The 12,657-nt window shown below is 39.3% G+C and overlaps 1 protein-coding gene across 8 annotated transcripts in view; it reads right to left on the bottom strand.

Moving 5' to 3' along the window:
- Positions 1 to 12,657, bottom strand: part of FREM1 (FRAS1 related extracellular matrix 1) — a 175,862-nt gene that overhangs the window by 101,843 nt on the left and 61,362 nt on the right. For all 8 annotated transcript variants that reach the window (XR_003523839.1, XR_004819543.1, XM_027616577.2 and 5 more), the window contains 4 exons: positions 9,159 to 9,503; positions 8,411 to 8,553; positions 985 to 1,178; positions 180 to 270 (listed from right to left, as the gene is read on the bottom strand). Coding sequence is in view for 6 of the 8 variants with exons in the window: in XM_027616577.2 (XP_027472378.2) it covers positions 180 to 270; positions 985 to 1,178; positions 8,411 to 8,553; positions 9,159 to 9,503 (773 nt within the window). In the remaining 2 variants the exon portion in view is untranslated. The remainder of the gene's footprint in view (positions 1 to 179; positions 271 to 984; positions 1,179 to 8,410; positions 8,554 to 9,158; positions 9,504 to 12,657) is intronic.

Below are 12,657 nucleotides of genomic sequence, written 5' to 3'. Positions count from 1 at the left end.
AAGTAGATAGCACATGCTAAATAAAAGTGTGCAAGCAGAAAGAATGTAGACATCAAGCATTTGATACTTTTGACAGATGTCAAAGGCCATCATTCTCAAGTGCAACACTAGGAGTGTCATCCCTTCTCTCAGAAGACACCTCCATCATGTTTGGTCAACATTTTAGCATAGCATCATACCTGAGTGAATGATCTCAGCCCCGGCGCTGCAGGATTTTTGGTCAGCTTTGGAATGCTGTCGACCGTAAACAATTTCCCAGCATCCAGATGTCTAAAGAGAGTACAGGAGAACACATCAGCTAATTTTCCAGGCAAGAAACATTAAGTCAAAGAGCCTGCAACCAAATTTTCTAAAGCTACAAATGCTCATTGCAAGAAGAAATCAAATGTTCCATCTTCATATTCTCTCCTGCAGGGGTGGGGGTGGGGGTGGTTCTAGCCTTCTGTCCAGAATCATCAATGCCATTCTTATGACTGCAGAAACTATGTACAGAATTTTCTATTTTGATTTCATTAAAGTGAATCATTCTTCTCATCCTAAAAAATGTTTCCTTGCTATCATGTACATGACACAAGTCTCAGGTATATTCATGGCACTTTTCTGATTGGGATTATAGAATATGACAATTTTGTGGCCTGCAATATCTGAAAATAGTGTTATGAAGATACAATAAATTTTTATTAAAAAGACAAAAATAATAATCTCTTTAGAAAAAAAGGAATGTTGTATGAAAAAAAGATTAAAGACTATTTTAAGCTTACCTAAGCTGAAGACACTATAAGTGGCAGGTCACTTACCAATTAATATAGCTTTTGAAGGGAGGTATGAAATAAGTTTGAGATTACAGTAAATGTGGAATTGAATACAAGTTCATGTCTGACCAACAGACCAACTGAACCACAGTACTGTATATGGACACTTGTGACTCAGTCCTTGGACACAACCCTCAACAAATAGCCCAGGTGATGACTTCTCAAGAGATACCTGTGGCCGAAAGAGAAAAACGGAGGTGTCGTTATCATGTAGAGAAGCTCCCTGTCATATTCTGTATCTATATAATGTAGATGTTTCTTAGTTATGTAGGCCACCTCCGTTTCCTTGACAACCAAATGCCGAGAAACTCCAGGAGCCTCTTTTGGAACCTGGTCATCCACTGGAGTGATATGGATGGTCACCACCTGGAAAGAAATTACCTGTGCCATTAATTTGAAATACCAAAGGACACCAAGGAAAACACCCCACAATCACCCAGTCATGGTTAAGATGCTTTTCAAAAACTCCCATTTGTAATATACTTCCACTGAAATGATTCAGGAGCTATTAAGAACGTGGGCCAAAAATGGAACATTCTTACCCATTTAATGTTATATCTTAAGAATAGAATTATCACAATTATAGTTAGTGCAGCCATGAATGCTATAGAACAGGCACATAATGCACAAAATATGTTCCTGATTTTATTTCTACTTCTCCCTTGCATCAACAACCTGTGCTTTCTTTCGCTACCACCCTCCACTCAGTCATTGATCCTAGAAACCTTGTCATGACGTTTGGTTCCTCCCTCTCCACTGACACATAACACATCTCCAAGTCCTAGAGTTTCTGTTTACCAAATTTCCTATGCCATGACCACACCCTGCCCCCACCCCAACTGTCATTCCCACTCTTACTGGTCTAGCTCCAGCTCTCATCGTTGCTTCCCTACATTATTGCAACAGCTTTCTGTAAGCACTAACTCCAATACCTAATCTAGACTTTACATATCTCTAGTGTTCTCTTAAAAAAAAAAAAAAAGTGCAAGTCAAATCAATTATTCCTCTCCCCAAAAAACTAAAGAACCACTCGGGAGGGATTAAATTATTCAAGCTCCTCAGCATAGCACCCAAGACCTCCACGGTTTAGACACACTCCATTTTTCAACTTTATCTTGTACCACCTTTCAGCATTAACCCAGGACTCTAGATGAGCACAAGATACCAGGCTGTAGTTATCAAGCAGGTCTCTATGCTCTGGATCATGCTGTTCCTTCAGTCTGCAATGCTTTCTCCTGCTTTCTCCAGCAACTTGAGGCTTTCTTACCCTGGAGGGCTCTTCTTAAAACTTTGCCCAATTTCTTGGGGTTCCTGCATGGCTCAGTCTGTTAAGTGTCCACCTCTTAATTTTGGCTCAGGTCATGGTCTCAGGGTCATGAGATTGAGCCCTGCATCAGGCTGCCTGCTCAACGGGGAGTCTGCTTGAGATTCTTTCCCTCTGCCCCTCCCCTACCCCCACATGTGCTTGCTCTCTCTCTCTAAAAGAAATAAATCAATCTTAAAAAACACATTGCCCAATTTCTCAGTTGGAATTGTTTTTGAATTTTGCTTATCCCTCAACAAACATTATTATTTTATATTGCCTTGTATTATTATTTAGTAGTTCACATGTCAGTCTCTCCTAGACTAAAATGTCCACAAAGGGAGAATCATAGCCTAGTGCAAACCATGTGGAATTTGTCAGTGGACAGACAGTTAAAAATGCAGAGTATACCACTCAGTAGTTATTAATCTTGAACAAGTCACTCGACCTTTTTGGGTGTCAGTTTTATTGGTTTGTTAATTGTAACAAAAACAATCTCACAGAGTTGCTTTGAGAATCAAATATCACCACGTAGATAAATGTCTGGCACACAGTAGGTGCTCAATAAATATTATGTTCATTTCCGTTGCTCCACAAAAACTGGCATTCTATTTTGTAGGTAGGGAGGTACTTCATCAATGTTCGCTAACTCCGTCAACACGCCCTATTTGTGATTTTTAAAATTCTTAAAATCATACTCACAGGTTTGGGATCATGTAAGAGGACAAGGCAACTTTGCCAAACAGCTTTCATCATCACATTTATTTTTTTTCCAATAATCCATAACTGGTGGCGAGAAAGCAATTACTAACTCTTTCTCGAAATGGGACATTTGTTTGGCATCACAATTCTTTGCACAGCTTGATGCGTGACAGTATTCTTACTCTGGTTCTAATTATTTTAATATTATTACCAAAGCACAGACCAGCAATGCCAGTTTTGTCTACAATAATGGTGTTCACAATACTTAATTTGAAAATGAAGAAAATTCCTTTGTAAATTGATGTACAAAGCAAAAACTAAAGCATGGTTAAGCTTTTCGATGATAAAGCCTGGGACATCAGCTCAGTCACCTACAAGCTATGCTCCCTGAGGCAGATAATTTTACTCCTTTGGGGCTCAGTTTTTCTCTCTAGTAGCACAGTGAGTACCTGGTAGTAGGTGCTCAATTAATTAATTCCCTGTCTCCATCCTTCATTACTTTTACAAAAGCATACAACGTATTTACTACTCCATTATGAAGCATTTCAATAATTAAAAACTAAAGGCAGTTATCAAAATAAAAGAACACAATGACAGTCATTTCTCCAATCTCCTGGAGTTTGTTTCACAATTTTTTTTCCAATTACAGTTTTTTGCTAATCTACAAAGTTCAGAAATTCTCTATGGGACCTCCCAGCCATAGCGTGCATCAGCGAGGCTCCACTTAATTGAAAAACTGGATTTAATGTGGAAACAATAGTTATTGTGCCTTCAAAGAGACCATTTTCCATGCTAATTTATTCTCCAATGTGTTCTTTGTGTAAAAAGAATGTACAAGCATGCTTTTTTATACCTCTATAGTAATTCTTGGTAGGCACATTTTTCAACATGCTTTATGATCACTCAAGCTGATGTATCTTTACATATTTATGCATGTTTAAACAATTATTGTATGTCTGTCTGTGCATAAGAAAAATCCTATTTTAACAAGCTCCATAGAGAAGTAAAGAATTCTCATTGTACTGAAATTGGGTTGTAAAAAAGACATTATTGAACACCCATTCCCAGACAGTGAAAACCTAATGCCCAATCACTGGGCTCTTGCTGCTGACTTTCCCTACATCCCTCCAGTCTAATTATGGCCACAGGCACCTGCAAACAGACTTAGAGAGAATCTGAATATAAAGTGATAAATCAGTACACAATATGACAAAGCTTGACCTTGACCCTCAGAATCAGGCTCGATATACGATACTCTGACAGCTAGTATCTGACTTTCTTACAAGCCTGGGTTATTGATCCTTTCTCTGTATCAGCTTTGATTTTTGCCTGATTCTTTATCTTGCATCTTCTTTTTGAGATTATCCAGTGCTATTTTTCTGCCCCAGGAACTACTACCCAAGTTAGCTTTGCCCACCCCACTCTCCAGTCTGACTTCCGACAAATGCCCATGCCCTGGGTGCCTGTTCTCTCATCCAGTCACATCCAGTTGCCTCCTCCCACTTGACCCACAGGCCTTTGTGGGACCTGCTTCCTTTCTTCCTCCGTTTCTTAGTCCTCTTCCCGTTTTGCTCATCTATCTGTATTTTTTCATTCTCCATTTTACTTCTTTTTTTTTTAAGTTTTTATTTTAAACACCCGGTGCTCATCATGACACATGCATGCCTTAATCCCCATCACCTATTTCACCTATTTCACCCATTCCCGCCCCACCCCACTTTACTTCTAATATCACTTCCTCCTGGTTTAAGATCTCTTACAGCTTAAGCCCTATAAAGCCCTCTATGGAGAAGGATAAAGAAGGAAATATTTTTCAAAATCAATTGAGCGGGGGGCACCTGGGTGGCTCAGTTGGTTAAGCGACTGCCTTCGGCTCAGGTCGTGATCCTGCAGTCCCGGGATCGAGTCCCGCGTCAGGCTCCCTGCTCGGCGGGGAGTCTGCTTCTCCCTCTCCCGCTCCCCCTTCTCATGTGCTCTCTTTCTCTCTCTCTCATTCTCTCTCTCTCTCTCAAGCAAATAAATAAATAAATCTTGAAAAAATAAATATTAAAAAAAAAATCAGTTGAGCGGGTGAGGCTTTATTTGATGACAGTAATGACAACCAAGACAGAAAGAGAGAGGGGTTTCTTGCTGATGTGTAGATACACTGTTGGTTGGTGTGTCAGTCAACCTCTCAGACGAGCATTCAGTAGAGAAGGACAAGAGGAGGGAAAGGGCAACCCTGCTTATGTAACTTCTTTCCCGCTTTATGTGCATTGTGTCTCACCTGAGGAGATCCTTGCTCTCTGTCTCTACGAAAGGCAGTTTTCCAACAGTGTGGCCTAAGCAATCTTGTGCCCTACTTTAATTTTTGGTGACCAGATTTTGCTGAATTTTATCTGTAAGACATGACTAGATACTTGTCCAAATTGAAGACGCAATCATCAAGTAGACTGAATGATCATGCAAGTCCCTTAAAAATTAGAGTTTCAATGATGACATTGGGGGTTTACAACACGGAAATGCTCACCAACACACACAAACAATACTTGTTTTGTTGTTAGGCACACACTAATTCCTTGAAACTCTGAAGAATAAAGATTTACACTTATTCTTCCCTATGGCACTCCCTCCCCAGTTCCTACCAAATGTTTCAGTCTTCTTATTTTCTCTTACTTTCAAGAAAAATGGAAAGAACCAGAGTTCATTTTGGCACATACAAAAAGCAGCTCTTTTTTTTTTTTTTGAAGATTTTATTTATTTATTTGAGAGAGAGAGAATGAGAGATAGAGAGCACGAGAGGGAAGAGGGTCAGAGGGAGAAGCAGACTCCCTGCCAAGCAGGGAGCCCGATGCGGGACTCGATCCCGGGACTCCAGGATCATGACCTGAGCCGAAGGCAGTCGCTTAACCAACTGAGCCACCCAGGCGCCCCAAAAAGCAGCTCTTGAGGCTCTACTTTGAGTCTTGAAACAAAGTCGGGAGACACAAGATAAATAATTTGTGATTCCTGCCATCAGTGAGCTCACAGTTGATCCAATAAAACAAATAATGGCCTCACATTTTAGTTATTTGATATCAGAGCATATAAAAGGACAAGCTGAGTCAGCCTGGGGGAGTTATGGAATGGAGGGCATTGGAAAATGATTCTTGGAGCAGGTGATGTTATAGCTGAGCATAGGTCCATAATCTGGAGAAAGACTAAGCTAAAGCTGCCACTAGTCAGAAGTGGGGGAAAAAAATGGATGCCAGAAGAATGCTACCAAACACTTTACGACTGTAGTAATGGGTTTTAACTGTCTTCAATTACAAGGATGTGGCTGATCTCCTCTATTCTTAAGAGATGTGAGGGATTCTGACGATAATTTAGCCCCCAAAAGACCTGCTGACTGACCGGTTATACAGATATTAGATGGAGAAAAGGGCTGGGGAGGACTTCAGGGATTCTAGGTACAGTGGTTTTGCACAAGTTTGGGGGGAAATATTCCAAATGTCTCATGGATTGTGGACATGATGAATTTAAAATGCTGGTGAAGGCGCGTGGGTGGCTCAGTCGGTTGGATGTCTGCCTTTGGCTCAGGTCATGATCCGAGTCCCAGGATTGAGTCCCGCATCGGGCTCCCTGCTCAGTGGGGAGTCTGCTTCTCCTTCTGCCCCTCACCTCTCTCTGTCTCTCTCTCTCTCATAAATAAATAAAAATAAAATCTTTAAAAATAAAATAAAATGCTGGTGAGACACGTGTAACTACGTCAGGTACAGAAGCAGGTACATAAGACTGAGCTGGAGAATATTTAGGAACCAAAGAATAGGTGGTACATGCAGACAGAGCAAATTTATAGATTCTGTCTCTGTCTCTTTCTCAACAAAGATTAAGAAGACGAAAGCAAAGAAAAACATAATTATGACCTCTTCTTTCGAAATATATCCATCATCTGGATCTACAGAGTTTGATCTGACTTATTTGCCAAGATTTAGAAATAATTCTGCTTCAGTAAAGTTTTCATTACCTTATTATAGAGAGACCCCACATCTCCATTTGATCTATAACTATGAGATAAATATAAATAAATCTATACCTACGATGTATAAAATATGTAACAGCAGAAGAGGAAAAAGAAGTCCTGAGCTTTCAATTTTTAAAAAAAACACATAATCCACTAAAAGTGATACAGTATTCTAGTCAGAAACAGGTCAGTTTGAATAGATACAATAGAAGATTTAAAAATAAATCCTACTAGTAGTTGCCATTTTAGATTATCAAGTCAACTAAGGTCTCAAGCAAAAATGCAATCTAGAAATGGCATATAATACACTGATGAAAAGAGGGAGTTATTTGTAAAGGAATTGATTGGTTATTCAATATGCAGATGAATTAAGAATTTTCTCATTCATTCTCTATTCCCTCCTAACAGGGATCACCTAGTTCCTTCAGTTTCTGGGCTCTCTGACATCATTCTTCCTGATCATCCCTTTTTGTTACCTTTGTCTTAGCAGGCAGACGAATAGCTCCATCACCTGTGCTGTGGCTAATGTAAGTGACTGTGACATTATGAGAAGAATTATATAACCAATGAGGACACATGCTTTAAGAAATCATTCTAGAGGGGCGCCTGGGTGGCTCTGTCTGATAAGCACCCGACTCTTGATTTCAGCTCAGGTCATGATCTCAGGGTCGTGAGACTGACCCCTGCATCTGGGCTCCATGTTCAGCAGTGAATCTATTTCCTCCTCCTTCTCCCTCTGTCCCTAGTCCCCTCTAAAATAAATAAATCTTTTTAAAACTTCATTCTAGAGCTGGTTCTCAAGATCATAGGTATAAAATGTCTAGCAAAAAGAACCATGTATAGTAAGTAATCACTTATTTTCAGCCGTCTTTCCACCCCCACCACCAGCCATCCTCTCTTTACATGGAGTCTACCCTTTTATAGTTTATAGTTGTCCAGATCCTATGCTAACTTCATTTTCTGTAATTTCTATATGAGAATGCCTCCTTAAACTTATTTCTGCATCCTGTATACTTAAATGATATACTTGAGTGGTGGTAAAACTCATAGTTCTTCAAAAGCAACAATAAATAATAGCGAATTTGTCTACTGAGTACTTATCATGTGCCAGAAAGTTCTCAGTACTTTATACATGATTATCTCACTCACCCTCACAACTGCTCTCTAAGGAAGTTGTATTATTACCTATTTTACAGATGAGGAAACTGAGACACAGGTCAAACAGTTAAGGTCAAGGATAGGAGAGAAATATGGGCAGTGTAACTTCAGAGACTATGCTTCAACCACTACACATAAAATACCAGTTTTCTCAAGTCTTATGAGGCCAGCAAATTTTGGGAGCTGTTCTGTATAAAAGGGCCCCATGGTTAAATGATCTTGAAAACCCTGCATTACACGGAGTTTTTACAAATACAATAATTTACAAAACTAATTAGGAAAGTAAATGGTAGAGAAGTCATATTGCAAAGAAATTGAATTAATCTTGCTGAATCCATTGCTTCTCAAACTCTGAACCTTAAAACCTGCTTTTACATAGTTTCTAATAACACCTCCCAGAATGGATATCTGTGGACAAGACTTTGAGGACAGTATTCAGAGATGGCCTCTTACCTGTGGCACTGAGAGATTTGGAGGTTCATGGCTGTCCCACAGGACAAATTCAAAAAAGTCTTCAAAGATCTCTCCACCAAAGTGACGATAGTAAATGATGCCATTAAATAGATCCCTCTGAAGGAAGCCAGAGACAGGATAGCCTATCGGGTCCACAAAACAGCACATACTTTTGTAACAGTCTTCCAGATGTTGGGGTATAAAGATATTGGACTTATCTCCAAAGTATTCTCTGCCTAGTATGGTGTATGCACCCAAGGACTTTTAATTAAATACTTTTATCAAAGCTTATAAATAATAAGCAGAAAAATTAAAGTTGCTACACCTGTCTTAAAATAGGTAGAAAAATTAGCATTACAAAAAATATTTTTAAGAAACAGTCTTAACACTATTTGATCCCTATTTTGTTACTCCTGACTACTTTAAGAAGTAGTTATGAAATTATTCTAATAAAACATAAACAAATGTTTTTCATGAAATTACTTTATCAATAATTTAGAATAGGCCAAACACTTCTCTTCAAACTTATTTGTTCTATCATTTTGCTTGGCAGATGTAATTTTTCATAATGTAATAGCCTGAGGCTCAGCTCTCCAGATGCACAGACTTGAATAGATCAATTTAACTTTTCTAGGTATCAGGTTTCCCATCCATAAAATGGGAATGATAATGGTATCTTACCTCATCAACTTGATGTCCACCCTTGTACAAATTCTGACACCAACAATCTTAACTGTTCAGAACTTACCTATCAACCCTGGCCCTGGCTTCTTCATGATCTCTCCAGCCTGAGGAGGTTTCGTGATATTAAAGAAGATGTAGTCATCACTGGAGTCCATGTCTGATGCTCTCAGCATGGAACCCTGGATCAGTATGGTCTGCCCCTCCTCCAGTTCAATCACAATGTTGCTTATGAGGAATGGGGGACTGTCATCTTTGGGCAAGATGTTGATGGGAAACTTATGGCGGATGCTATGATGGCCATCGAATATCCTGAAGATCACAAAGTCTTTGGTGGAGTCACTGTCGTCATGATGATAGCGAACAACTCCAGCCTGAAGGTCAGCCACAGTGAAGAGAAATCCTTTCCCACCTGATGGAGAGAGCAGAGATGGAGCTGACTGAATGAGGGGTGCCAAGGGAGCAGCTGTAGTGAAAGCAGCCCTAGAGGAGAAGGCATTGAGGAAAGTGGACCAACCAATACTTGCCTCACTTAAACAAACAGTCTTGTTTAGTCAACTCTGGGCCTCCACAGATCTGGTTTTGAATACTGGCTGTAACATTAATTAGCTGTGAGACTTGGGCAAAGTACTTAATTCGTTTGAGACTCGTCTATAAAATGGATAATAATACCTACCTCATATTCCCTAGTAAGGATGAGATAACTTAAAGAAGAGTAAGCCTACAAAATATGTTGATTTTTATTAAACTCATTGTTATCATCCTATATGGCAGCACTTCTTAGAGGGGCAGTCTTAAACCAAGAGCATCAGTACCGTCTGGGAAGTCGTTAGAAATGCAAGTTCTGGAGGTAAGCCCCAGCAATCTGTGTCTTACTAAACCTCCAGGAGAGTCTGACACATGCTAAAGTTCGAGCATCACTGGCTTATTGCCCAAGAGCTAGAGCTCTGATATCTAACGGCCCGGGTTCAAAGCCCAGTTCAGCCATTTTCTAGGTACATGACCTTAGACAAGTCAACTTCTCTAAATCTCAGGTTCCCCATTTGTAAAGTGGGAACAATAATACTACTTCATTTCATAAAGCTGATATAAGATAAAGTATGTAGAATGCTTTGTATAGTATCTGGCACAAAGAAAATCCTTAATAAATATTAGTACTATTATCTACCTCCTCTGAGCCACATCATCATGGGCTACCACTCTACTCTTCATTTCTACAGTATTAGTAAACATTGCTTCACTCTGCAGAAGTGATTACAATTCTTGATGGCAAGTGCCCCAGTAGTCTCCCTACACTGTATGGTTGTTTTAAAAACCTCATTGGAATAAGCGATTAAACATTCGTATAATAGACACTACAGGTTACTTGCCCAGTAGCCACTTCCTGCTTCTTCACCAGTACCAGATTCTAGTTTTATTTGGAATGGTAATATGACCATTAAAAAATATTCCCAGACTCCATTGCATCTAGGGGGTAGTGTGTGCTTGGTAGATTTAAGTGGAACCCACTGTATCAGGTTCCTGTGAAAAGTTGTTAAAGAGAGTAAATTAATTAACATAACTTTTTTCATTTCCCTTCTCTTTCTTCCTTCCTGGAATGCAGACCCAATGTCTGGAGGTGTAGGCACCATCTTGTGACCACTGTCAGAGCAGAAAGAGCTCCTGGCATCATGGATCTGGAATGCTTACCTCTGGGCAACTTGTCACATGAGAAAATAACTCTTGAATTTTTTAAATCACTGTAGCTGGGTTTCCCTTACATGCAGCTGAACATCTATCCTAATTGATATACCCAGGCTTAAGCTGATCTCCTACTCTTCTGGAATTATGCAAGAGAATTTATCATTTCGTTTTTGATTTCTGAATTCCTAATCACAAATGATAATAAATAAGAGCTCCCTTTCTGCTTTATAGTTAGGAATACCAAGAGGATAACTGAATTAAATCCTCTGAGCTCATTATAAGGAATGGACTATATTATCATACAATATGAATATTATTTTATTAGGGCTATTACCTTGTTAACTACTATCCTTATAATCATAATTAACATAATAACATAATGCTACTAATATAATAACATAATGATTACCAAATATTAAAAAAACTAAGTTTTTCTGTTTTTCAATACATTTTTCTGAATGAGAGAAATGAGAAGGAAATATTTTGTCTTCCAACTGGGACAAGATCATCAGTTAAAGAGTATATTTAGAAGGAGTACTACATGGCATCTGAGATTTAAATAATGAGCCAAGTACAAGATGTTACTCATAAATGGTCATCCAGGGGCACCTGGGTGGCTCAGTCAATTAAGTGTCCAACTTAATTGATTGAGCTCCACATCAGGCTACTTGCTGGGCATGGAGCCTGCTTGAGATTCTCTCTCTCCCTCTTCCTTGCCCCTCCCCCTTCAATAAATAAATAAGTAAATAAATGAATGGTCATCCACTGATGTGAGCACCCTAACACAAAAGCTAATGGTTTCAAGATCTCCAGATTTTCTGGATATGACAATTTATTTAGAAATGAGGTCTAAGACAGAAGGTTTATTTGAATAAGTCATAGTTGAAAACTTCCCTAATCTGCAGAAGGAAACAGACATCCAAATCCGGGAGGCACAGAGAACTCCCATCAAAATCAACAAAAGCCAGCCAACACCAAGACATATCATAGTAAAATTTGCAAAACAGAGAGATGAGGAAAGAATTCTGGAACCAGCAAGGGAAAAAAATTCCTAACCTACAAGGGACGACAAATCAGGTTCACAGCAGATCTCTCCACAGAAATCTGGAAGGCCAGAAGAAAGTAGCATGATATATTCAACACGCTAAATGGGAAAAATATGCAGCCAAGAACACTTTATCCAGCAAGGCTATCATTGAGAATAGAAGGAGAGATAGTTTCTGAGACAAACAAAAACTAAAGGAGTTCATGACCACTAAATCAGCCCTGCAAGAAATACTAAAGGGGACTCTTTGAGTAGGAAAGAAAGACCAAAAGCAACAAAGACTAGAAAGGAATCTCCAGAAACACCAACTTTACAGGTAATACAACGGATTTGCAAGACAATACAAATATGAATAAATTCATATCTATCAATAATCACTCTGAATGTAAATGTACTAAATGCTCCAATAAAAAGACATAGGGTATCAGAATGGATTAAAAAAATAAAACAAGATCCACCTAATGCTGCCTAAAAGAGACTCATTTTACTTATTTATTTTATTTATTTTTTAAGATTTTTATTTATTTATTTGACAGCGAGAGACACAGCGAGAGAGGGAACACAAGCAGAGGGAGTTGGAGAGGGAGAAGCAGGCTTCCCGTGGAGCAGGGAGCCCAGTGTGGGGCTCGATCCCAGGACCCGGGGATCATGACCTGAGCCGAAGGCAGACACTTAACAACTGAGCCACTAGGGTGCCCCGAGACTCATTTTAGACCTAAAGACACCTGCAGATTGAAAGTGAGAGGTTGGAGAATCATCTATCATGCTAATGGATGTCAAAAGAAAGCCAGAGTAGCCATACTTACAACAGACAAACTAGATTTTAAACCAAAGACTG

Source organism: Zalophus californianus, chromosome 13 (assembly GCF_009762305.2).
Source record: "Zalophus californianus isolate mZalCal1 chromosome 13, mZalCal1.pri.v2, whole genome shotgun sequence".
NCBI lineage: Eukaryota > Metazoa > Chordata > Mammalia > Carnivora > Otariidae > Zalophus > Zalophus californianus.
Note: the sequence above shows the minus strand (reverse complement) of the source record. Positions and strands in the feature narration are given on the sequence as shown.